We start from the raw sequence: 27,344 nt of genomic DNA, 5'->3' as shown, positions 1-27,344 counted from the left end.
ATTACAGAGGCGCTTTGAAGCCGCTGCACTCCTCGATGCCGGGGCCTCAGACAGACCCATGCCATCTGCCAGATTGACGCCGAAGCAGCAGAATGGGGCAGAGACGCCCTCTGTTGATCTAGGCCTCTTTTGTCTTTCATGTGTCACATTCGGAAGTCGCACCAAAGCCACACCTATGCAATCTGAATCTGCAGCGGGGCCCGCCTGCCCGAGAGACCGGCACACAAACACATATAGACCAGATGCACGGACGGGATGGGGAGTAATGGGCCTCTGTAATTACTCTTACCTGTGGGCATCTGTCTAGAAATGAGACAATTACTGCGGTCTTCCCCACATGGTATTCTCCCTCCCTCTCTGCCAAGGCCTTGGAAATCACATTCATGTGGGCTATTTATCCCTTACCGGCAGATTGAATTTTATAACACCGTAAGAGCATTAGAGGACAGCATGCAGGCTCCTTTTCTAACAGTCCCGGTCAATGCTACAGAAAGGTATAGATGTTACTACCCTTAGGGCAGTTAGTATAGCAGATGGAAAGATACTGTTAAAGTTGCTGCCCTGGGGCAGTTAATTGTTCACTCTGATAAAATAGGCCTTACAGGTTGTTTTGTTACAATTTGGGATGAGTCAATACCGCCTCTCATTATTGGGTGTCAAATTGGGAGTCACAACCTTTGGTTGGAATGTCAGGTTACCACCCAAGTTGGAAGTTCTTTCCCCATAAAATGTGGATCATCAATGAGTGCACAGACAGTGTTACCCCCTCATACAGTACAAATTAGTGTGTCTGGATGGTAAACTCTCATTGTGTTTGCATACTCCGAGACCATTTCCTAATGGCTGCTACACAGTTTATATGAACTTTTCATACAGCTTAGGATCTGAAAGAGGACCATCACCAGGCTTTGAACACTGGTCCCCTGTATTCTCCCCACCCCAGGACCACTGTCTTCAGAGGCTTATGGAGAAAAAAGGCCAAGAGCGACATAAATCACTGGTTGCCCCCCCCCCCTTCTTGAACGCACACACACACACACACCTCCTCCCCCTCATCCTTCTCTTTGTCATACAACACGCAGACACTGTCAACCCCCAACAAGACTCCCCCACAGTCACACATCAGAGAACTCTCCACTCAAACAAAAAATAACTTCCACATCCATTGAAATGGAGCTTTCAAAAACAGAATAATACATTAAAGCACCTTAAAGCACAAGACGTTAAACTATAAAAACATGAAGTAAAGCCCAATAAAATATACATTACAGTAATTGGATCAGAGAAGACTAGGTCTGACGATGGGAAGCGGGAGATGCTAATGACAGCACATAAAATGACCTCATGCAGCACTTCAAACGTGGCTCCACACTCCAAGACTGCTTCCATCACGTGGACTGGGAGATGTTTCGTATTGCGTCAGATAACAATATTGACGAATACGCTGATTCGGTGTGCGAGTTCATTAGAACGTGCGTTGAAGATGTCGTTCCCATAGCAACGATTAAAACATTCCCTAACCAGAAACCTTGGATTGATGGCAGCATTCGTGTGAAACTGAAGGCACGAACCACTGCTTTTAATCAGGGCAAGGTGTCTGGTAACATGACTGAATACAAACAGTGCAGCTATTCCCTCCGCAAGGCTATCAAACAAGCTAAGCGCCAGTACAGAGACAAAGTAGAATCTCAATTCAACGGCTCAAACACAAGAGGCATGTGGCAGGGTCTACAGTCAATCACGGACTACAGGAAGAAACCCAGCCCAGTCACGGACCAGGATGTCTTGCTCCCAGGCAGACTAAATAACTTTTTGCCCGCTTTGAGGACAATACAGTGCCACTGACACGGCCTGCAACGAAAACATGCGGTCTCTCCTTCACTGCAGCCGAAGTGAGTAAGACATTTAAACGTGTTAACCCTCGCAAGGCTGCAGGCCCAGACGGCATCCCCAGCCGCGCCCTCAGAGCATGCGCAGACCAGCTGGCCGGTGTGTTTACGGACATATTCAATCAATCCCTATACCAGTCTGCTGTTCCCACATGCTTCAAGAGGGCCACCATTGTTCCTGTTCCCAAGAAAGCTAAGGTAACTGAGCTAAACGACTACCGCCCGTAGCACTCACATCCGTCATCATGAAGTGCTTTGAGAGACTAGTCAAGGACCATATCACCTCCACCCTACCTGACACCCTAGACCCACTCCAATTTGCTTACCGCCCAAATAGGTCCACAGACGATGCAATCTCAACCACACTGCACACTGCCCTAACCCATCTGGACAAGAGGAATACCTATGTGAGAATGCTGTTCATCGACTACAGCTCGGCATTCAACACCATAGTACCCTCCAAGCTCGTCATCAAGCTCGAGACCCTGGGTCTCGACCCCGCCCTGTGCAACTGGGTTCTGGACTTCCTGACGGGCCGCCCCCAGGTGGTGAGGGTAGGCAACAACATCTCCTCCCCCGCTGATCCTCAACACTGGGGCCCCACAAGGGTGCGTTCTGAGCCCTCTCCTGTACTCCCTGTTCACCTACGACTGCGTGGCCATGCACGCCTCCAACTCAATCATCAAGTTTGCGGACGACACAACAGTGGTAGGCTTGATTACCAACAACGACGAGACGGCCTACAGGAAGGAGGTGAGGGCCCTCGGAGTGTGGTGTCAGGAAAATAACCTCACACTCAACGTCAACAAAACTAAGGAGATGATTGTGGACTTCAGGAAACAGCAGAGGGAACACCCCCCCATCCACATCGATGGAACAGTAGTGGAGAGGGTAGCAAGTTTTAAGTTCCTCGGCATACACATCACAGACAAACTGAATTGGTCCACTCACACAGACAGCATCGTGAGGAAGGCGCAGCAGCGCCTCTTCAACCTCAGGAGGCTGAAGAAATTCGGCTTGTCACCAAAAGCACTCACAAACTTCTACAGATGCACAATCGAGAGCATCCTGGCGGGCTGTATCACCGCCTGGTATGGCAACTGCACCGCCCTCAACCGTAAGGCTCTCCAGAGGGTAGTGAGGTCTGCACAACGCATCACCGGGGGCAAACTACCTGCCCTCCAGGACACCTACACCACCCGATGCTACAGGAAGGCCATAAAGATCATCAAGGACATCAACCACCCGAGCCACTGCCTGTTCACCCCGCTGTCATCCAGAAGGCGAGATCAGTACAGGTGCATCAAAGCTGGGACCGAGAGACTGAAAAACAGCTTCTATCTCAAGGCCATCAGACTGTTAAACAGCCACCACTAACATTGAGTGGCTACTGCCAACACACTGTCAATGACACTGACTCTACTCCAGCCACTTTAATAATGGGAATTGATGGGAAATGATGTAAATATATCACTAGCCACTTTAAACAATGCTACCTTATATAATGTTACTTACCCTACATTATTCATCTCATATGCATACGTAGATACTGTACTCTATATCATCGACTGCATCCTTATGTAATACATGTATCACTAGCCACTTTAACTATGCCACTTGGTTTACATACTCATCTCATATGTATATACTGTACTCGATATCATCTACTGTATCTTGCCTATGCTCTGTACCATCACTCATTCATATATCCTTATGTACATATTCTTTATCCCCTTACACTGTGTATAAGACAGTAGTTTTTTTGGAATTGTTAGTTAGATTACTTGTTCGTTATTACTGCATTGTCGGAACTAGAAGCACAAGCATTTCGCTACACTCGCATTAACATCTGCTAACCATGTGTATGTGACAAATAAAATTTGATTTGATTTGATTTGCATTGATTCTCCTCTATCTGTAGCAGCACATGGTACCCTGGCTGTTGAAACTAGTTTTATAATATGTTAGAGCGAATAATCACGAAATCAATACAGTACAGACTACAGTAGATAATGATTTCATCACCATAGTGATGTACAGTGCTTTGCTCCAAGTTGGAACTTCCAACACAGAGCCAGGTCATATCCAGTGGCTCATGACTGTATTAGAGATATTGGGACATCTGCCATGGTGAACGTTGGGAGTAATACAGTCTTATAACAATCTAACAGAAAACCAAAGCTACACACAGACATCGTGAAGACCATAGATAGGAGGAGAGTTAAACGTCATTCTGTGATTGAGTGAGTGATGGAGTCTCAAAGCAGCCATCACAGTGACAGATTGGCAGCAATCAGGACAGACAGGCAGGAGAGAAAGAATGATTGGCTTTGACTCTTTGATGTTTATATCTCTTTTATCTGATTGCTGGTTATACATCTTCAAACCCTGTTCGTTGTTGACAGGCATGATGACCCTAAACCATCATCTGTGTCACATCTGAATAGGATTCAGCTTGCTTCCCTTTGAGTTTAAAGAAGAAAACATTAATCTGCTTCGCAGTGTTTATCTCTGTCAGGGAACAACTGATGTGCCATTCATTCTGTGTACACGACCAATAACATTTTCTTTGATTTGATTACATGGTTTCAAGTCATTTAGAAATCATTATTATGTGCTGGAGATCCTGGATGATAGTGCATTGCAAAAGCTTATAGAGAATAACATAATATGACCATTTTCAATGGACAATAGCAGAAAACTGGGTTGTCCAAGGTCATAAAAAAGCACTACCAATGTCTGTACAAAATGTTACAACACGGTTCTCTGGTATTCTAAAACTGTAGAAACTGGATTGTTCCACTGGTTTAAATGTCAAATTATGATAGTATTTTGGCCCTACAATGGCATATAAACACTGTGCATATCTCGAGTGCTGATTGGTTGGTCAAACCCAAACCATGTGCAAGGACAGATAAACCATTTCAAACCCTTTTTTGTGTCCCCTTGTTTGTGTTTTTGTTGTGAATGTATGGAGACCAAACATGTTCATTCCATACAGGCCACAGAGTGGGAAGCGGTTTCCCATGGTTCCGTTAGGATGCTGCATGCTTTCATGTGGAAAAGAATCTCTGGGTCCCCTCAGCCCCTCTGTTGTGACAGGGGATAATGAATTTCACAACATCTGCCATTTGTTAGCCCTGTTCGGTGTAACCGATCTCCTTTTAATCCCGAGACGTCCATGGACTTCCAAAGCGTGTGCAGAGCCACAGATGAAATGAAACAGATGGATCCCATGGCCTCTCTGGGCTGGGAGTAGGAGTACAGAGTACCGACAGGCAAGCAGGCAGAGGATGGGGCTGGGAATAAGGGCTGGGAGTAGGAGTACAGAGTACCGACAGGCAAGCAGGCAGAGGATGGGGCTGGGAATAAGGGCTGGGGCTGGGAGTAGGGGTACAGAGTGCCGGCAGGCAAGCAGGCAGAGGAGGGGGCTGGGAATAAGGGCTGGGGCTGGGAGTAGGGGTACAGAGTACAGACAGGCAAGCAGGCAGAGGGTGGGGCTGGGAATAAGGGCTGGGGCTGGGAGTAGGGGTACAGAGTACAGAGTACAGACAGGCAAGCAGGCAGAGGATGGGGCTGGGAATAACGGCTGGGAGTAGGAGTACAGAGTACCGACAGGCAAGCAGGCAGAGGATGGGGCTGGGAATAAGGGCTGGGGCTGGGAGTAGGGGTACAGAGTACAGAGTACAGACAGGCAAGCAGGCAGAGGAGGGGGCTGGGAATAAGGGCTGGGGCTGGGAGTAGGGGTACAGAGTGCCGGCAGGCAAGCAGGCAGAGGAGGGGGCTGGGAATAAGGGCTGGGGCTGGGAGTAGGAGTACAGAGTAGAGACAGGCAAGCAGGCAGAGGATGAGGCTGGGAATAAGAGCTGGGGCTGGGAGTAGGGGTACAGAGTACCGACAGGCAAGCAGGCAGAGGATGGGGCTGGGAATAAGGGCTGGGGCTGGGAGTAGGGGTACAGAGTACAGACAGGCAAGCAGGCAGAGGGTGGGGCTGGGAATAAGGGCTGGGGCTGGGAGTAGGGGTACAGAGTACAGACAGGCAAACAGGCAGAGGAGGGGGCTGGGGCTGGGAGTAAGGGTACAGGTTGGGACACACGCTATACAACTTTCTATTGAGTTACAGTACATCCCTTGAAATGCACTGAAAGTGTCGGACCTCTGTCATATCTTTATAGGTATTCAGTGTAGCTTTAGTGATTTTCAGCCGTAATGTTAGCTTATTCAAGCTCTTTCCTCAAGAAAAGTGAAGATTTGACATGTCAGTGTTGAATGGTTTGAGCCTTATCTCAGTTTCAAGCGATACAGAGTACTGGACAGTGATTCTCTCCCCCCAAGGCTTGTGAGGGATAGAGAGTGACAACACAGGCAGATAATAGTCAAGACTATTGATAAAGAAGCTGCGACACTGCTCCTCCTTTAGGCTTCTGTATCAGAACTCACCAGACAGTGACAGTATTAAGCCTGAGCTGAACCAGAGTGATGGGTTTTTAAATCAACTGATATCATTTACCTCACTGCTTAAAATGATTATCCTTAAGGGCAAAATAAAAATGGTATTTGCTTGCGCGGGCCAGGCAGTGATAATGTTAAACTGTACAGCTGTACAGATAGAACACAACTAAAATCTTCAATGATCAACTTGAAATATGAAAATATGATCACTTCACAAAAATGTAGAGGAGTTGATATTCAGATAAATTATAATTCGTTGAGGATTATTTTGCCTAGCCACTGATGAAAAATTATACATTCATCAGAGCCTCAGAATCTCCTTTCCATCTGAAAGGAAGGTATGGTCGGAATGGCCGATTCTGTTTCTTTTCGTTTCCACCAATTCTGAATATGAGCAACTGGATTCTCGGCCCCCATCCTCTGCCTCTTCATAAAACCTGGAATGTGCTTCAAAGAATGCACACTATCTTCCCTCCATGAATAAAACATCTGTCATTCATCGGCCTGTAAAATATGTGGCGATTTAACAGAGCATAACAGCTCTGAAGGGGATAGAGGAGGCAGAGCAGAAGCCTGTGCAGTGTCCTAATAATAAGCCATGTACAAGAGTTAGCTTAGGCTATCTCTCCCTTTGGACAGTTCACAGTTTACTGGTCTTGGGCCCAGGCCATGGCAAGTAAAACTCCTATTTGTGATCCATAATGACAATAGGAGTTATTACATGATAGAGAAACAATCCAGTGTTTCAAAGCAGGTTCACGTTAGAGTATTATCATCTATCTGTTGTAGAGTGTGGGCATCCACACTAAGACAGTCCGACAGAGGACTAAAGGCAAAGTTGACTGGTGGAAATGTGAAGTAAACTATGTAGTGAATGGCCTCGGGGGGCTGCCTCAGGGAAATCTAAACATACAGTAAAAATGTGTCCTGGATCGGTTGGCCTTTCGTGCTGGTCAAAGTGAAAAGTCACAGAGAAGGGGAATGGAAAGTGGGACAGGCAACCGCCATGAGGAAGTTAGTGGGTCAAAGTTACTGTCTCTGGACCTAATTTATTTCTATACATTTTCTCAGAGTAAATTAACTTATTCACTCCCTATCGTGTCTCCAAAGTGAGGCTCCATAAACAAATAGGTGAGAAACAGTGGTCTAGCTGTCTATCCTAGTTGGCTCCAGAGAGGGCACGGAGGGGAAGCCTGTTACTCACACATCAGAGGCTGCATTCACCCTCCGTTCCTCTCTGTTTGGGATCCCTCTCAGCACTGTCTGTTTTAACCAGTCTGCCTGACTATTCGGGCCAGGGGCATCTGATAACCTTGGGGTGCTTCACCTTCTAAAGCAAGTGCCCATTTATTACTATACACAATTACTCAGTAGGAGGATGTGATGACGTCAGAGGGAGATAGGACAATCACATCATTATGTACTATAGGCCTACACTGCTTCTGAATCTGCTGTCCAGTTTTAAAAATCTAGGAAAACCTTGAGACTAATACTGTGTTAATCACGCCCCCTACAGGTGACCAAAGTTGATACATTCTTATGTCCTTTAAAAAAAATATATTTAACCTTTATTTAACTAGGCAAGTCAGTTCACAACAAATTCTTATTCACAATAACGGCCTACCGGCCGACCCGGACGACGCTGGGCCAATTGTGCACCGCCCTTTGGAAGATCCAATCACGGCCGGATGTGATACAGCCTGGGACCATTTCTGACACAATAAAAAACGTTTTTTTATTTTTATTAACTACAGTAAAAACATACAACATGGACATTGGACATGTTATGTAGGTCTGGCTTATGTACAAATAAACATTGCACATGGTTATAAAATAATGTGATTTTAACTCCAGCCGACACGCGGCGCTGCACCAAACAAAGCACTCTGCAATCGATTGCTATCCCTTCCAGGAGAGAAAACAAAGAACTTGGCTGTCAGCTAGCTTAAAGATTCAAACCTGAATCCATAAATAATGGGCAAGAAGCATAAAAAGCACAAGTCTGAAAAATATGAAGGTAAGACACATTTAGATATCCAATGCGCTGGTATTGGTTGAATTCCTTGGGCCACTAAAAGGCTTGCGCTTCATAGCTGTTTTCGCGCGAGCTTTGGTTAGCTAACGCATAATCACCCAACGCATAATCACCCATTTGAATTCACTGCAAGTTAGCTAGCTAACTTATCCAGCTAGCTTAGCCATATGTACCGAGCTCATTAACAGATGTTAAAATGAATAGATATCTAATTCGATTATTGCTGATCGCCTTATCATGTATCCTATATGCATTGAACCAAAGATTGAACTTTGAAATGGCTAGCAAGTTATTTACATAGTTTACTAATTTACATATTTTAGCCGGTGGAGAGGTAACGTTAGCCAACTCGCCATGTTGGTAATCTGTTTGCAACATAGCTAATTATGTTGACCAACTAGTTGGCTAACTGTCAGTAACAACTTGCGTTGGTTACAATCAAATCTTTGGGAATATACACTGCTCAAAAAAATTAAGGGAAGACTAAAATAACAGATCCTAGATCTGAATGAAATATTATTAAATACTTTTTTCTTGACATAGTTGAATGTGCTGACAAAAAAATGACAAATTATCAATGGAAATCAAATTTATCAACCCATGGAGGTCTGGATTTGGAGTCACTCAAAATTAAAGTGGAAAACCACACTACAGGCTGATCCAACTTTGATGTAATGCACTTAAAACAAGTCAAAATGAGGCTCAGTAGTGTGTGTGGCCTCCACGTGCCTGTATGACCTCCCTACAACGCCTGGGCATGCTCCTGATGAGGTGGCGGATGGTCTTCTGAGGGATCTCCTCCCAGACCTGGACTAAAGCATCCGCTAACTCCTGGACAGTCTGTGGTGCAACGTGGCGTTGGTGGATGGAGCGAGACATGATGTCCCAGATGTGCTCAATTGGATTCAGATCTGGGGAACGGGCGGGCCAGTCCATAGCATCAATGCCTTCCTCTTGGAGGAACTGCTGACACATTCCAGCAACATGAGGTCTAGCATTGTCTTGCATTAGGAGGAACCCAGGGCCAACCGCACCAGCATATGGTCTCACAAGGGGTCTGAGGATCTCATCTCTGTGCCTAATGGCAGTCAGGCTACCTCTGGCGAGCACATGGAGGGATGTGCAGCCCCCCAAAGAAATGCCACCCCACACCATGACTGACCCACCGCCAAACCGGTCATGCTGGAGGATGTTGCAGGCAGCAGAACATTCTCCACGGCGTCTCCAGACTCTGTCACATGTGGTCAGTGTGAACCTGCTTTCATCTGTGAAGAGCACAGGGCGCCAGTGGCGAATTTACCAATCTTGGTGTTCTATGGCAAATGCCAAACGTCCTGCACGGCGTTGGGCTGTAAGCACAACCCTCACCTGTGGACATCGGGCCCTCATGCCACCCTCATGGAGTCTACTTCTGACCGTTTGAGCAGACACATGCACATTTGTGGCCTGCTGGAGGTCATTTTGCAGGGCTCTAGCAGTGCTCCTCCTTGCACAAAGGCGGAGGTAGCGGTCCTGCTGCTGCGTTGTTGCCCTCCTACGGCGGCCTCCACGTCTCCTGATGTACTGGCCTGTCTCCTGGTAGCGCCTCCATGCTCTGGACACTACGCTGACAGACACAGCAAACCTTCTTGCCACATCTCGCATTGATGTGCCATCCTGGATGAGCTGCACTACCTGAGCCACTTGTGTGGGTTGTAGACTCCGTCTCATGCTACCACTAGAGTGAAAGCACCCCCAGCATTCCAAAGTGACCAAAACATCAGCCAGGAAGCATAGGAACTGAGAAGTGGTCTGTGTCCACCACCTGCAGAACCACTCCTTTATTGGGGGTGTCTTGCTAAATGCCTATAATTTCCACCTGTTGTCTATTCCATTTGCACAACAGCATGTGAAATTTATCATCAATCAGTGTTGCTTCCTAAGTGGACAGTTTGATTTCACAGAAGTGTGATTGACTTGGAGTTACATTGTGTTGTTTAAGTGTTCCCTTTATTTTTTTGAGCAGTGTACTTAAAGCTAACCCAATGTGTCCCATCTACAGAGTACGGGGAGAGACCACTTAAATTGGTTCTGAAGGTTGCTGGAAATGAGGTGACGACTGGAAGCTCGAGCTTTGAAAACACATTTGACGAACATCCAGATTTAGAGAAACACAAGGACAAGAAAAAGAAGAAGAAAAAGGATAAGGAAAGGAACGATACCATGTCACCAGTTGATAAAAAGAAAAAGGTGAGTTTGGGAATCCATATTTTCATTACAGCCCCTGTTTACCTTCGTACTGTTTTTTTGAGGGAAATATCTAGGGGAGACCATGGCATGGGTGGTGCTAGCTGACTAAGCTCCACCTACAGTGCCTTGCAAAAGTATTCATCCCTCTTGGTGTTTTTCCTATTTTGTTGCATTTCAACCTGTAATTTTAAATTGATTTATTTGGATTGCATGTAATGGACATACAAAAATAGTCCAAATTGGTGAAGTGAAGTGAAATGAAAAAAAATAACTTACCACTTTTCCATTTCTTTTTTAGAGTATGTGCTTATGTATTCACCCCCTTTGCTATGAAGCCCCTGAATAAGATCTGGTGCAACCAATTACCTTCAGAAGTCACATAATTAGTTAATTTCACACAGGTGGACTTTAAGTGTGGCGGCAGGGTAGCCTAGTGGTTAGAGCGTTGGACTAGTAACCGAAAGGTTGCAAGTTTGAATCCCCGAGCTGACAAGGTACAAATCTGTCGTTCTGCCCCTGAACAGGCAATTAACCCACTGTTCCTAGGCCGTCATTGAAAATAAGAATTTGTTCTTAACTGACTTGTATAGTAAAATAAAGGTAAAATTAAAGTGTCACGTGATCTCTATGTGTGTGTTCTGAAAGGCCCCAGAGTCTGCAACGCCACTTAGCAAGGGGCACCATAAAGACCAAGGAGCTCTTCAAACAGGTCAGGGACAAAGTTGTGGACAGATCAGGGTTGGATAAACAAATCAGAAATATTGAACATCCCACAGAGCACCATTAAATCCATTATTAAGAAATTAAAAGAATGTCACCACAACAAACCTGCCAATAGGGCCGCCCACCAAAACTCACGGTCCAGGCAAGGAGGGCATTAATCAGAGCGGCAACAAAGAGACCAAAGATCACCCTGAAGGAATTGCAAAGCTCCACAGTGGAGATTGTAGTATCTGTCCATAGGACCACATTAAGCTGTACACTCTACAGAGCTGGGCTTTACGGAAGAGTGGCCAGAAAAAAAGCCATTGCTTAAAGAAAAAAATAAGCTAACACATTGGTGTTCACCAAAGGGGATGTGGGAGACTCTCCAAACATATGGAAGCAGGTACTGTGGTCAGTACCAGGTACTGTGCAACAAAATAGTATTCACCCCCTTGGCATTTTTTTATTTCGCAAGCCACTATGTTTGATGAACTCCACCAACTGAGTGGAGCAGACTATCTTTTAGGGGAATTCAGCTCTGACCACATGGATTTGCCCAAGAGACCAATACTTAAATTTAAGTGGCTTTTGATTTTCAGAATTCAAATAGGGGTTTATTTGGCCCATAGACTGACGGACAGGTGATGTTTCAAAAATGAAAATGAAGTGTCAACAAACATGCTTATGGTGCATTTAGATGACGAAGAAGAAGAAGGGACAGGATGCTGATACAGACTGGGATGATAGGGAGGCGAGCAGGACCCCTATCCGTTCAGATCTGGCGTCCTCTTTGAATAAAGTGGAAGGTAAGTTACTTGCCAGTTTCTACAATGACTGCAACTTTTCCATAATCCTTTCTTTGCCTTTCATTTCTATTGATATATGAAGTCATTTTAACCATTATCTTTCTTACTCTTCCTCTCGCTCCCTCACTCTCTCGTGTGCCTTATCCCTCTCTCATTCTCAGAGAAAGAACTGACCCCACTGCAGGAAGCATTGAGTCAGCTCATCAGACAGCTCCAAAGGTGAAGCTTGTTAATAAGACATTGACAATGAATTGATTAGCAGTCTGTTTCCTCTGGTCTATAAAAAACTATCCCGGTGCAGTCTTTCGGATGGGCTTTTAACCGGGTGACCTCACTCTCTGTGGTCAAAGATCCCATGGCAATTATCATAGACTGCTGCACCCAGACTCTTAAGGCACTGCTTCTCAGTGCTAGAGGCGTCACTACAGACCCTGGTTTAATTCCAGGCTGTATCACAACTGGCCGTGATTAGGAGTCCCATAGGGCGGCTCACAATTGGCCCAGTGTCGTCCGGGTTTGACCGTCATTGTAAATAAGAACTTGTTCTTAACCGACTTGCCTAGTTAAATAAAACATTTTTAAAAACCTGGTGTCCTAGCTAAATTCCCAATCTGGCCCTCACACCTAATAAACCCTAGCTTCCAATTGGCTCATTCACCCCCCCTCTTCTTTGTAACTATTCCCCAGGTTGTTGCTGTGAATGAGAATGTGTTCAGTCAATTTACCTGGTAAAATAAATGTTGCATTGAGGCCTAACAAAGCAATAACTGACTTTCTCTTGTAGGAAAGACCCAAGTGCGTTTTTCTCGTTCCCTGTGACTGACCTTATCGCTCCTGGCTACTCCACGATCATCAAGCGGCCCATGGACTTTGGCGCAATGAAGGAGAAAGTCAAGAATGAGTATTACCAGTCACTAGAGGAGCTCAAGGTACACCTGTCAGCTGCTCTACCTTCTTGACAAATAATTTTCAGAATAGCTTTATTTTGTCGTCTCATTCTAAAGCAGTGGGTTGATTGACAATCAAGCCTGAGGTGTTGCTTTAAATAGAAACCCAAAGTTAAACATATGCAGAGTCCAGTGACTGACTAAAGTGTGTCTCCATTGATACAGGTGGACTTCAGAATCATGTGTGAGAATGCCATGATCTACAACAAGCCAGAGACCATTTACCACAAAGCTGCCAGGAAGCTGCTCCACTCTGGCATGAAGATCCTCCGCCCGGTAAGGAGAGTGCGCCTACAGAAGGAAATTTGACACATACATCACACATGCATATGGGATTTTGTCCTGGATTGGGCTTAATCTGTGTCTAGGAAACTGGCCCTATGTGTGTGCCTGAGTGAAATAATCGCTAGTTGCCACATATGAACAGCAGAGGGCGCCATATCCATACCCCTGAATGTTTAGATATGAATCTTCACCACAAAGTTTCTTTTGTTGTTTTATAATTGGTGCCCTGTAATCACAACACCCTTTGGTTGGAACAACAAGGGATTGCGGTGAAACAAAGTCAACTCTCTCGCTGTCCCACAGGAGAGGCTTGAGAGCCTGAGGCAGAGTATTGAGTTCATGGCTGACCTAGAGAACCCAGCCAACCGGTCAAGTAAGACTGGAGAGGTGGGAAACTCAAGCATGGACCAGTGTAAAGACGGCCCCAGCCCCACAGATCCTAGCGAGACTACCCAGTCTGCACCAAACACTCCCAGGTACCGTGATAACTTTACCCTGCACATGAACACTGACAATATGCTTTCAGGTATTAATTGCTTAGTCAACATATGGATTTCAATCTCAGACACAATTTACATAACCCCTATCTGTAGTCTATATATTAGTTTAAGGTGCTTGTTCATAGCTTAGACTGTGAGAAGCTGTTCCCGGCCATTTGCCAGACACAGATCCCAATCAGGAAGCAAGCAAGCAGTATTACACACTAATGTTATTAAGTCATGGATAGTGTCCAAGTTCTGTGGGCTTGTTCTCCCAAGTGTTTGGTGGATCAGTTCTTTCCACAGACTCTGGCTGGAGGATGAGCGATAATGAAAGGAATGCCTCTGAGCGTGTCAGGTCTTGTGTTCAGTCAGCACTATGCAGCACGTTTCACACCAATCACTCTCTGAAACCTAGGAGTTGTAATGAGTAGAAAATGTTCTTACTTTTAGGTGTTTTTTTTAAACTGCATTGTTGGTTAAGGGCTTGTAAGTAAGCATTTCACTATAAGGTACACCTGTTGTATTTGGCGCATGCAACAAATAACATTTGAATTGAAATGCTTTCGCAAATAAGACTACAGCATGAGGACTTAAGATGGCAGCATATTCATTGGGAACATGTACTGTAGCTATAGCATGAGATGTATTCTCTATTAGATTTAGATGTTATGACTGTTTCAAAATGTATTGTAATCACTAATGGCTGCCAGCAAAATAAATTATTTTCTGCTGATCCTTTTTTTGGTATTGAACAATAAAACCCTATGAATCAGTTAAGTTGAAAGTCTCCTACTCCTCTATAATCTGTTCTCCAATAATTCCAGGAAAGACAACGACTCCAAAGACGAAGTGTCCAAGGTTGTCAGTCAGGCAGAGAAGGAGCTTGAGGAGATCCGCAAGCTCATTGATGATTCAGGAGGCAAGCTGTCCAACAGAGGGCTGGAGAGTGAGGTGAGAGCTACAGAATTGGCTTAAACTGTTTAGGCCAACCAAGCTCTCTTACCCCATCTACTATATAGGAAATGTATGGTCTAATTTAGTGAACGTATTCATTATGTTCACTAATGTAATAATACGACTATTGTTTTATTTGGTCATGTAGCTGGACTTTGAGAGGAGAAAGTCTGATGGTTCCACCACACTGGCAATCCTGAACCCAGTTGACCTTGTGGCTGGAGGTAGGTCCAGTCATAGTCACGCCCGCAATTAGCTCGTTGCGCTATACCCATTTCTATTTGTGCAACATGGGAAAACAGGAGTCCATGATTGATTCCAACCATTAACTATATCAAGTGTAATAAAATCATCAGATTTTAATTGTAAATGAGCCTCTTTCTCAATCTACTCTTATCTCTACAGATGTGGGCTACTGCCCTGTGAAGCTGGGCATGATGTCCAACCGGCTGCAGAGTGGCATCAACACCCTGCAGGGCTTCAAGGAGGACAAGAGGAACATGGTCACACCAGGTAAGCTGAAGGGGCCTTAGTGACAAGTTTTAATAATAAAAAGGCATTTCTTATATCGTCTCCCAAGAGGGGCTGAATAACCTCTTAATCTGAACCCAGAGCTTGTATAGAAGCGCATGTATAAAGCCAATGTTCAACCAACATACCAGTCTTAATGTATCCATTCATGGGCAACATTGTTTTTCCCTAAGGTCATGTAGCCATGTTAGATTGTGATTCTATAAAAATATCTCTGTGAGAGGCTGAGCTCTCAGCCTGTGGTCCTGTATCTCCATCAGTGTTTACGAGCTGTAATGTAATCCAATCTCTGCTCTCACAGTATCGTACATGAACTATGGTCCGTACACCTCCTACGCGCCCGCCTACGACTCGAGCTTCGCCAACATCGGGAAAGAGGACTCTGACCTGATCTACTCCTTCTATGGAGAGGAAGCCAGCCTCCAGGGATCTGAGAGGTATGCATGTTGCTCCTCATCCTCCCCCTACATTACGGTGTAATATTATGGTCCGGATCTGACATTTACAATAACAAGAGCCTACTTTACAGTAAATAATTCCAAACAAACAAAGCTTTGAGCATTCCAGCATGCTCATAACAGTCCAGATGCCCCTGTATTTCATTGGGTTTGTATATGAGTAGGCATTTTATGGTTCTGTTGGTGTGGATGAGATTCACTGTGGTGGAGGCTAAAACAACATGGTAAACCTGATACTGCTGCTTCTGAGAGGAGACCAAATGTGACTACCATACACACACACTGATGTAATGTGTTTGTCATTGTGTCTGCAGCCTCTCGGAGTTCCTGTCCAAATCGGAGGAGCACATGTACATACTGGCAGACAACCTCCTGGACGCGTTGACTAACGGGGAGCACTCCAAAACCCTGAGAGAGGTAGAACCATTAAGCATGTATCTGCATGGGAATTATATGGCTACAGTTATTTTAACATTTCTTTGGACAATACTAACTTGTGTTCTTGCCTGTCAGACCCGTCCAGATGAGCAAGGGCCAACAGAAACCGCTGAGACTGGAGACAAGGACATGGAGGTAAGTCTCAGATACACTAGGACACTAAACCTGGACAACCTCAGCAGATAAACGCCACACCCTAGGTCTCAACTACACCCTCCTGAAGTGAACCCCAGCTATCCTGCTCCACCCCCACACAACCCAACTCCTTGACATATTGCCAGCCTCATCAATGTGTCGGAGGAAACACTGTGCACCTGGTGACCGTGTCAGCGTGCATTGCGCCCGGCCTGCCATAGGAGTTGCTGATGGGACAAGGACATCCCTGCCGGCCTAACCCGGACGGCGCTGGGCCAATTGTGCACCACCCCATGGGTCTCCCGGTCGCAGCAGAGCCTGGATTTGAACCAGGATCTCTAGTGGCACAGTTAGCAACAGCGATGCAGTGCCTTAGACCACTGCGCCACTCGGGAGGCCCAGTGTTAAATAATATTAAAAGCTTCTGCACATGCCATAGCTGTTCTGTTCCAGCTGTGTCAACAACATGGCAGGCTCGTTAGCTAGCTGCCATGATCCAACACATGGAAAGAACATTTCCCCTTCAAAACACCGCCTCTCTCCACCAGCCCCTGACACCAGGTCTGTTCACACACTGTCAGGGATGTGGAAATGTCTTTTATTACTGCGCCTCCTTCGTTGGGCGGCTGAATGGCTCCTCAGTCACAGCAGCGTAGAGGCTGGAGGAAAGAGAAGCATCAGGTGTCTCAAGCACACTGCAGCTCTCTGTACCTGGCTGTTTGCTGTGCTTGGCCAGTGTCCAGTTTATCCTCATTCCCTGGTTGGGTGTTGCTGCTGCTCTTTATTTTATTGGAAAGGGCTTGGCAGAGGTATCGACTGGAGCTACCAGAAAAGAGCTGGCCTGGCTGATGGGCCTCCTTTCAGGAATGCAATTTTAAAGATTCACTGACTGCAGCGCTGGCTTGGAATCCAAACAAAAATGCGTTTTACTAACCTTTCTTTCATCCTTCTGTTTTTCCCTCAGGTGGTTGATCCGGAGGCCAGCAAGCAGACTGAAAGCAGACTAGCCTCCCTGGGCTCTGTGGTCGGCCTGGACCTCCTCTCTGAGGGTAAAGATCAGCTCTAACTGAGCAAACCGACAGCATGCCAGTTAATTCTCAAACTACTGAGAGCCCAAGCGTTACATTTTAAATCCCCTAGGCTTAAACCTTTCCTCAAGGTAATTGAGGCGTTTCTGACTCCTGCAGCCTCCCTGGGCTGTTGTAGGTCCTATGCAGTCCCAGTTGAATGTAGTCTATGAAGATAAGAGGGCGGATTCAAGAAATAGAACCCATTGTAGATGATCCTGCACAGGTCAATGCAAGCTTCCTTAGGATATTTAAGTGTGTGTATATGTCTCTGTGCATCAGAGGCCCAACACTTCCAGCAGAAGTTGGATGAGACTACAAAGCTCCTCCACGAGCTGCAGGAAGCGCAGAGGGAACGCTTGAGTGTCAAGCAGCCCCCCAACATCATCTGCCTGCTAGCCCCAACCACCAAGGAGCTGCAACTGGGTAACGCTTCCTTTTTTCTTTTTAAAGGAGAATGGAATTCCACTCTGTATTTTATTGGGGGGCTCCTGATTCAAAGGGTTGAGGAAGACTCATTTCGGTTGAAGTCATTGTTGTGCAGCTGACTAGATATCACCTTTCCCCTGTAAAAAAAAAAGATTGTGCAACCAGAAATAACTAAACATGAATTTCTGTCAAAGCTATTTCCTTTTGACTATGTTAATTCCAATGGAAGAAATTCCTGGGCCATCCATTTTTCAGCTACACCACTACCAGTGATCTTTATTTGGACTCCACCTTTGGCTTGAAGTTGGACTCTAATATAATTTCCCATTTGTCTCCCTGTAGCTGAGAAGGTGACTGGTAACCTGGCCCAACTGACCAGTCAGGTGGCTCCAGGAGATGTGAGCAGTGTATGGGATCAGGAGGGCCATGGGCATCGCTCTGCCCCTAGAGGCAGATGAACCACTCATAGACCTCACCACAGGTAGGCTTAAACCACCCGGCATCTGTTTCCCTGGTTATTTAGGTCATGGGTAGTAAACATTCTAACCATATACTGGTTGATTTTGTGAAGGTGTTCAGTGAAGTAGTAAGCCTACTTGCAAAACTGACTTACCTTCTTAATTGCCCCTGAGGTGGTAAAGTTGTATTGAATGGCGTTACGGTGTATAAAATGTTATGGCTACATATGAATTGAAATTTCAAAGCTATTCCCATTATCTTGATTCCAGTTGATGCTGAGCCAATGGATACCTTGCCTGAAGTTCAACAGATTCCAGTCATCGCAGTATAATGGAATTTCACAGAAACCATCCTCCTGATAACATCCAATCTCTGTTGTAGTGTTCAAAAAGGTTCTTTGTTTGCATTTCTTTTAAACCTTTTTATATATAAAGCCATTTGTCACCTTATCCCTTCTGATATTCCATGTCTTTGTAATTCAAGTTGGGATTCAGCCTATCAACTTGCGAAACAATTTATCGCAACTGTACAAAATGCAAACTCTCATTTAGTCCTCAGACAAGATGAAAGCAACACGACAAGTCAGTGTTCCATATCTTAAACATCTGCCTTGGACCTTCATCTATCAAATCATTTATGGGTAACAGTTAAGTATGTTACTGTGATTGTTTAATTAAACAATGCTAAATTTGCTCTTTGCTAGGACTGTCAGTGGAGAGCTGAAAACAAGCTGTTATTGGCCAAGAGGTTTGGAACTCTTATCGGTCTTTACTAATTTACTGCCTGGCCAAAACTCCATCCCACCAAACGGGCTGAGATTTCAGGTGGTCTTTTCTAAATGGCGCTTATACTAAAAGGACGTTGTCATAGTATTATTCTAACCTGTGTGTTTAGGTACACAAAGAACACCAAATAGAATATTAGTTTGACCAGCAATTCACAGACAGCATATAAGACACTGCAGTTTGTTGCTAGACAATGCAATCTATACCTTTACAACTAATATGGCTGAAGCATACTGCACAGCACTGAGTTAGGCTCTGAAGATCATTTTCAGTCAAATTAAGCTTTTCATTAGTCACCAGAATGTTTTACTGTGCATAGCACTTATTTGTCATTTATTTTTGAAAGACATCATACCATATAAACTGTCCATCGGTCTCAGCTGTTTCAGTAGGCAGGATATTTGGCTTTGATATTTACATTTAGTCCCATGGTGGTACAAACCAAACACAAAAATAAGAAATTATTAGAGGGTGACTGTTCACTAAACAAACTGTTAAAGGTAGACTCAGCGATATGATGTAGATGCCCAAAGTAAACAGCATAGTGGGTCAATTTCCACAACTGCGCGTTAAAGCGCAAGTTTAAACTTCTCCACTGTTTTGGTTCTGTTACTACCATGCTATAACAGCGTGAAGGGAACCAGTGCACAAGTCTTGCAGCTCATGACAATGTAATTTTGCTTAGTCTACCTTTTTTAAGGTCTAGAAAACTATGGCAGCGAGTATGTACTGTACACTGTCACTCCACATGCAGCAGCACTCACTCCATTGTTTTAGTCACCATTTGCTTGATAAACAGCTCAGTTTTGAGCAGACTGAAGATGTATCTCATGATTCCAGCAAAGTTCTAGGAGTATTAGGTGATAGAATCCAGTATGACGACAACCAGTGCTTGACGTAACCTCCATGTCAGTCTAATTGAATGCATACATTAGAACTGGATCTCAAAAAAAAAAAAATCAGCAGCACTAAGCATTTATTTCCAATGAAGAATCTCCCAAAGGGATTCCTGGAAACAGGAATAATCCAAAATATAACCTCTAGGACCACGTCTTCAAGTCTTGATCTGGTCCGGTCAGGATGATTGCTGACTGAAGCACTGAGATGGATTATATTTGTGTGTTCCGGTAGGTTTACTCTAAGCATGTTGACTTATGTGCGTTCATGTAATTAGTCTGTGCTGAATGCTAGACTGTGTCCTGTAACTGACCCAGCACACGTATAAGCAACCAGGCCCAGAGTCCACACACAGTAGTGTGCTCACCGTAGACCTCAGCTCAGGCCCATTCCCTGCTGCTTGCTCATGTCCGTACACACAAAGAAGGTTGTTAGCTCGCCTTTTCCCTTGACGTTGATGAGGCCTCGGCACTCGCAGGAGTAGCCCAGCTTCTGGAGCACGTCCGACGTCTCCTCTGTAACCTGGAGCAGAAACAGACGAAGCAAGGAACAAGACAAACATTACTATGCTGAATGCATGCAGCCATGGTTTTTGTGTGGTTATAGTTCATCTCTCCAGCCAGACTAGCAAGGACAATACTAGGTTGTTGTACTGAACCTGAATCTTGCCCAGCTCTCCAGTGCTCTCCATCCTACTGGCCACGTTTACGGTGTTGCCCCAGATGTCATACTGAGGTTTTCTGGCTCCAATCACCCCAGCAATAACAGGCCCATGGTTAATGCCTGTGAAAGGCAGGCAGACAGTGACACAGGGCACACATAAGATACCTGCTGGGAATAAACCAGTCACATACTGTAGAGTAGTCTACCAGTCTACTAGAATGTGATGACCAAGACACTGACGATCAGCTAGACTGACCTGATTTTATGCCTGAGAAGAGCATGATGACACAGAACTGGAAATAAAATATAAATGACATGCTCAATTCAGTGATATACACTAACAGGGTCAAACAAGTACCATCAGCTTGTCTGGCTGAGTCAACCACAGGGAGCCAAAGCCATTTTACAATTCTGTTTTAGTCATTTAGCAGACACTTTTATCCAGAGCGACTTACATGAGCAATTGGGGTATCGCAAGGGCACATCGACAGATGTTTCCCTTAGTCAGCTCGGTAAGTCGAACCAGCAACCTTTTGGTTACTGGCCCAACTCTTAACCGCTAGGCTACCTGCCACCACTGCCAGTTGTTCATGTTGGAATCTGCGTTTTAATAAAAAATGTCTTCCAGGGAGAATTATGTGGACTTAATTTGTTATTTAGATTTTTCTTGGGACACATGAATAAGTCCTTTGAATTTTATTTTCTTGTATTTCATGCCAGCTTTCTGTGTTTGTATTAAAACCCTAATGTGTGCTTTTATCTCTCAAGTATTATAAATGTTTTCCTAAAGCCTGGGGGATCTGCTCAGAATAAGCTGTCTGAGAACTGTCTCAACAGTACACAGGGAGACCAGCGGAATCATGGAGTCAATGTTAGCTATTGTGGGGACAGAAAGAATGTCCTACGTGGTTAGATAGACTGGGTATCACAGGGCCAGGAGTGTTTTGTTCTAGAGCTAACTAGAGCTCACAATTTCTCCTGACCAGGTCAGGTGCAGGTGTTCAGGAGAAACTCTTAGCACCAGAATGAAACCCAAATAAAGATGGATGGAGCCGAACGCATTGCAGACGTAGTGGGTAGTTAATGAATATAGTTAATGTGCCCAAGCTTTACTCACCCACACGCAGTCTAAAACTGTTGAAGGAGTGTCTGTTGATGCCATCCAGCTTGCCAATGAGGGCAATGGCAAACTCTACCATGTTCCCCATCTGTGCCTGCTGCCTATCTCGGTCCTGAAACAACACAGTTCATCATGAACTCCACACACAGGACACTACTACTTACAGTTAAAGTCGGAAGTTTACATACACTTAGGTTGGAGTCATTAAAACTTGATTTTCAACCACTCCACAAATTTCTTGTTAACAAACTATAGTTTTGGAAAGTCGGTTAGGACAAGCAATTTTCCTAACAATTGTTTACGGACAGATTATTACACTTATAATTCACTGTATCACAATTCCAGTGGGTCAGAAATGTACATACCCTAAGTTGACTGTGCCTTTAAACAGCTTGGAAAATTCCAGAAAATTATGTAATGGCTTTTAGAAGCTTCTGATAGGCTAAGTGACATAATTTGAGTCAATTGGAGGTGCACCTGTGGATGTATTTCAAGGCCTACCTTCAAACTCAGTGCCTCTTGGTGACATCATGGGAAAATCAAAAGAAATCAGCCAAGACCTCAGAAAAAAAATTGTAAACCTCCACAAGTCTGGTTCATGCTTGGGAGCAATTTCCAAACACCTGAAAGTACCATGTTCATCTGTACAAACAACAGTACGCAGGTATAAACACTATGGGACCACGCAGCCGTCATACCGCTCAGGAAGGAGATGCGTAGACATGAACGTACTTTGGTGCGAAAAGTACAAATCAATCCCAGAACAGCGAAGGACCTTGTGAAGATGCTGGAGGAAACAGGTACAAAAGTATCTATATCAACAGTAAAACGAGTCCTATATTGACATAACCTGAAAGGCCGCTCAGCAAGGAAGAAGCCACTGCTCCAAAACCACCATAAAAAAGCCAGACTACGGTTTGCAACTGCACATGGGGACAAAGATCGTACTTTTTGGGAAAATGGTCTGATGAAACAAAAATAAAACTGTTTGGCCATAATGACCATCTTTATGATTGGAGGAAAAAGGGGGTGACTTGCAAGCAGAAGAACAACATTTCCAACCGTGAAGCACGGGGGTGGAAGCATCATGTTGTGGGGGTGCTTTGCTGCAGGAGGACCTGGTGCACTTCACAAAATAGATGGCATCATGAGGACGGAAAATGATGTGGATATATTGAAGCAACATCTCAAGACATCAGTCAGGAAGTTAAAGCTTGGTCGCAAATGGGTCTTCAAAATGGACAATGACCGCAAGCATTACTCCAAAGTTGTGGCAAAATGGCTTAAGGACAACAAAGTCAAGGGTTTGGAGTGGCCATCACAAAGCCCTCAATCCTATAGACATTTGTGGGCAGAACTGAAAAGGCGTGTGTGAGCAAAGAGGCCTACAAACCTGACTCAGTTACACCAGCTCTGTCTGGGGGGATAGGCCAAAATTCACCCAACTTATTGTGGGAAGCTTGTGGATGGCTACCCAAATCAAATCAAATGTATTTATATAGCCCTTCGTACATCAGCTGATATCTCAAAGGGCTGTACAGAAACCCAGCCTAAAACCCCAAACAGCAAGCAATGCAGGTGTAGAAGCATGGTGGCTAGGAAAAACTCCCTAGAAAGGCCAAAACCTAGGAAGAAACCTAGAGAGGAACCAGGCTATGAGGGGTGGCCAGTCCTCTTCTGGCTGTGCTGGGTGGAGATTATAACAGAACATGGCCAAGATGTTCAAATGTTCATAAATGACCAGCATGGTCAAATAATAATAATCACAGGCAGAACAGTTGAAACTGGAGCAGCAGCACAGCCAGGTGGACTGGGGACAGCAAGGAGTCATCATGCCAGGTAGTCAGGGAATTTTTACTAAGATTAAATGTCAGGAATAGTGAAAAACTGTGTTTAAATGTATTTGGCTAAGGTGTATGTAAACTTCTGAGTTCAAATGTACATACATAACTTTATCTATACTGCGTCATTAACCAGGTTTTATGGTAAAGTTCTATAGTATAGAAAATCAAAAGGTATGCACAGTTGCAGGCTGTGTAACCCCCCTCCCAGCCACATGACCTGGGTCAAATAGTTAGTAGCTACCTGGTTATTCTCCTGTCCTGGGGTGCCACTCAGCCCTGCGGCTGACATATAAGTGCTTCCGATGGTCTTGATCTTCTCAACTCCACTGAATTTGGGCTTGGACAGCAGCTGTGTGTGGGTAAACAAGTGGATATGTGAGCCAGGGTTAGCTGTGTACTTATTTCTATTACTGGGACATGTGCAATTTTTGTTTGTTGATGGCTGCCAGCGGTTCTCTGACCTCATCAAAGTCTGCTATGATCTCATTGAGGAGCCTCAGACACTCCAGACCTTCCTTGTTGATGTCACACTCCGTGTAGAACTCTTTGAAGTCCGGTACCGAGGCGAACATCACACACACACAGTCATATGACTTGTAGTACAGGTCCTGAGGAGGAAGGAGGTGTACAACTTAAGAGGCAATGCCATGTAGTAACGCTAAGCAGAAAAACATAGACATACACTTCACAACAGAGATACAGGGAAGTGTCAGGTTCACACAAGAAATATTAGGAGACATTAGAGCACAGAGCCACATCTTCAAGAAAAAGCCAATTCAGAATGCTGAGACAGACACCACAACAGTTCCTCCAGTGCCAGACGTTCCTAACTGTTTTCACTGTGTTGACGTCTGGCAAGGAAATGGCCAGTGATTAGGCTGTTTAAGAGGAGCCAATGTTAAACAGGGCCTCTAAAACCCATTCTCTGGGAGAGAGGGAGGCCATCGAAGTCCCATGCTTCTGCTCCTAGATGTCAAATCTCTGAGGAAAACTTCAAAGCATATTTATTCTTGTTTTTTTTCCCTCATGCTTTTTGTTGTGTTTGATTTGACAATGTGTCATCAATTGGGATTACTATTGTCAGGTATATGCAGTGTTCAAGCTAAGCTGATGAACACTCATCTTTAACTGAAGCAGCTTCAGTAGACTACTTCTCAGGCTGTAACCTACATGTCAAACACAAATAGCTGTTCTGTTGTGTTTGTGCTTCCAGAAAAACATGTCAAGAGTAAATAGTTCAACCAGATTTATACAAAGGCTGAATTATTTTCTCCATCACTGACTTAAAGACCTTAGTCAAAGTGTGTCAGAGTGTCCATGGTGATTTAGAGGTAACACGCTGGTCATAACACTGTGACTGGGCTGTGGAGGGCCGGAGTGAGGGAGACATCATAGTGGAGGGGATGTCCATAGCATTCAGCGGTAAATGTAGGCCAAGCTCTGAATTTCTGAAAGTTTGTCATATCTTATGAAGTAAGACAAAAATATATTACAGAGTATTGTCAAACTTGTTCAGAATAAATATTGTTAATTTCTTTGAACTTTTATTAAGTACCTCTGCTTATCAGTGGTTTGTCTAGTGTGTTTATGTCTGTATCATGTGGACTATTTGAGAGTGGCTGAGAGTAGGGGTAGCAGGAGTTGAGGACGTTGAATGTGGACTATGAGAGTGGCTGAGAGTAGGGGTAGCAGGAGTTGAGGACGTTGAATGTGGACTATGAGAGTGGCTGAGAGTAGGGGTAGCAGGAGTTGAGGACGTTGAATGTGGACTATGAGAGTGGCTGAGAGTAGGGGTAGCAGGAGTTGAGGACGTTGAATGTGGACTATTTGAGAGTGGCTGAGAGTAGGGGTAGCAGGAGTTGAGGACGTTGAATGTGGACTATGAGAGTGGCTGAGAGTAGGGGTAGCAGGAGTTGAGGACGTTGAATGTGGACTATTTGAGAGTGGCTGAGAGTAGGGGTAGCAGGAGTTGAGGACGTTGAATGTGGACTATGAGAGTGGCTGAGAGTAGGGGTAGCAGGAGTTGAGGACGTTGAATGTGGACTATGAGAGTGGCTGAGAGTAGGGGTAGCAGGAGTTGAGGACGTTGAATGTGGACTATGAGAGTGGCTGAGAGTAGGGGTAGCAGGAGTTAAGGACGTTGAATGTGGACTATTTGAGAGTGGCTGTGAGTAGGGGCAGTAGGAGTTGAGGACGTTGAATGTGGACTATTTGAGAGTGGCTGTGAGTAGGGGCAGTAGGAGTTGAGGATGTTGCTGTAAGAATGCAGTGGCTCTGTCTCTACCATGCTGACACAAAGATGACATCACAAATCACAATTCCGACGAAGGGGCTGATTCATGGAGCTGTGAGTTGGTAGGTGGGGTGAGACAGGCACTGATATATGGTACAATGATCCATAGAAGTGGGACCGTCCTTACCCTGGGGGTTCCATCCCTTAACCACACTACTGGAAATCATAATAAACCATTTACGGGTAAATCCAAACAATTCCACGACTAAGTGTTTCCCACTAAGCTTTAGTGAGTGCAGGCCAGTGGAGATGGGACCCCAGTGCAGATAGGAGGAGGAAGGGAGGATGAGTTGGACTCAGTCGACTACCAGTCATCCGTCCTGGACTCCTACCTTGTACTTCTCAGTAAGTAAAGTGTTTGTGAGGAATCCCACCTCGTTCTTTTTATTCTCCCCAACAAACAGCGCAGCCACATGGGCCGGCAGCACGTTCTCCAGGAGCAGGCGGTTCAGGTTCTCCCTGGTCTCAATCTCATCCTGCTCCGTACGGTTCTTGTTCTTCAGAAGGAAGTCCTGACGGAAGCATGACTCATTCTACGGGTCAGAAGTGATATGGTCATTTAGTAGTAAAAGGAAAGAGATAGGGGAAGAGAGGGGGTAGGGGAAGAGAGCGGGGTAGAGGAAGAGGGGGGTAGAGGAAGAGAGGGGGTAGAGGAAGAGAGGGGGTAGGGGAAAGAGAGGGGGTAGAGGAAGAGAGGGGGTAGAGGAAGAGGGTGGTAGGGGAAGAGAGGGGGTAGTGGAAGAGAGGGGTAGGGGAAGAGAGGGAGGTAGGGGAAGAGAGGGAGGTAGGGGAAGAGAGGGAGGTAGGGGAAGAGAGGGGTCAAGACAATGAGAGGAGAACAGAGGCCAACAAAGAAGAGGAACATGTCTTGACCTGTTGTGAGATGATGAGCATGGTGACCAGGAACAAGGTGATGTATATGCAGCTCATCACCTCAGGGTGTTTGACCAGCCCCAATGCTCTTAGGATGGTCCCAGAGTCCTCAGTTCTGGAACACAGAGCTCAGGGGTTAGAGGTAATCTAAAGTAAAGCTCAGTATAAACCAGGTAGGATATAGTACCAGGTGTTTGATGCACAGTACAGAACAGTGTTGGGGTCAATTCAGTGAGTGGATTGAAATTCAATTAATTAATTGAAACAACCTTCATAGAAAACAAATCAGAAATGACTTAATAATATATAAATGTTCCTGAATCACTTCTTGAATTGAAAACTGAATCTACCCCAGGCCTGGTACACAACACATGCTATAGTACCTGTTTTCATTGAGTTGGTTGTAAAGCATTTGTCCATAGCAGCTGAAGAGACCAGCCTTGGCGCTGAGGATGATGATGTAGTAGGCTGTGGAGGCCAGGGTGAGGAAGACCACATTAAGCTCAAAGCTCCCCCTCAGGAACACTCCACAAGCTATGAGAGCCAGGATACAGCTGAACACAGAGTA

At 45.1% G+C, this 27,344-nt stretch overlaps 2 protein-coding genes across 3 annotated transcripts in view; one reads left to right on the top strand and one right to left on the bottom strand.

The window, feature by feature from the left end:
* The first annotated feature begins 8,205 nt into the window (after nt 1-8,205).
* LOC112249340 (bromodomain-containing protein 7-like) lies at nt 8,206-18,750 on the top strand. Its single transcript, XM_024419193.2, is given in 18 exon segments — nt 8,206-8,358; nt 10,418-10,605; nt 12,008-12,116; nt 12,278-12,335; nt 12,901-13,045; nt 13,229-13,339; nt 13,652-13,824; nt 14,655-14,781; nt 14,933-15,008; nt 15,190-15,297; nt 15,617-15,752; nt 16,088-16,190; nt 16,287-16,346; nt 17,311-17,395; nt 17,696-17,839; nt 18,185-18,245; nt 18,247-18,323; nt 18,571-18,750. Coding segments are annotated over 18 exon segments (1,866 nt in total). The 5' UTR covers nt 8,206-8,315; the 3' UTR covers nt 18,633-18,750.
* Nucleotides 18,751-19,386: 636 nt separating this feature from the next.
* Nucleotides 19,387-27,344, bottom strand: part of LOC112249354 (adenylate cyclase type 2-like) — an 82,424-nt gene continuing 74,466 nt past the window's right edge. For both annotated transcript variants that reach the window (XM_042321197.1, XM_042321198.1), the window contains 8 exons: nt 27,160-27,344; nt 26,777-26,891; nt 26,278-26,436; nt 24,072-24,218; nt 23,852-23,959; nt 21,764-21,878; nt 20,642-20,766; nt 19,387-20,505 (listed from right to left, as the gene is read on the bottom strand). In XM_042321197.1, coding sequence (XP_042177131.1) covers nt 20,359-20,505; nt 20,642-20,766; nt 21,764-21,878; nt 23,852-23,959; nt 24,072-24,218; nt 26,278-26,436; nt 26,777-26,891; nt 27,160-27,344 — 1,101 coding nt within the window. In that variant the 3' untranslated portion in view covers nt 19,387-20,358. The remainder of the gene's footprint in view (nt 20,506-20,641; nt 20,767-21,763; nt 21,879-23,851; nt 23,960-24,071; nt 24,219-26,277; nt 26,437-26,776; nt 26,892-27,159) is intronic.

This window comes from Oncorhynchus tshawytscha, linkage group LG04 (assembly GCF_018296145.1).
Source record: "Oncorhynchus tshawytscha isolate Ot180627B linkage group LG04, Otsh_v2.0, whole genome shotgun sequence".
Taxonomy (NCBI): Eukaryota; Metazoa; Chordata; class Actinopteri; order Salmoniformes; family Salmonidae; genus Oncorhynchus; species Oncorhynchus tshawytscha.
This window is presented reverse-complemented; position numbering and strand designations above follow the sequence as displayed.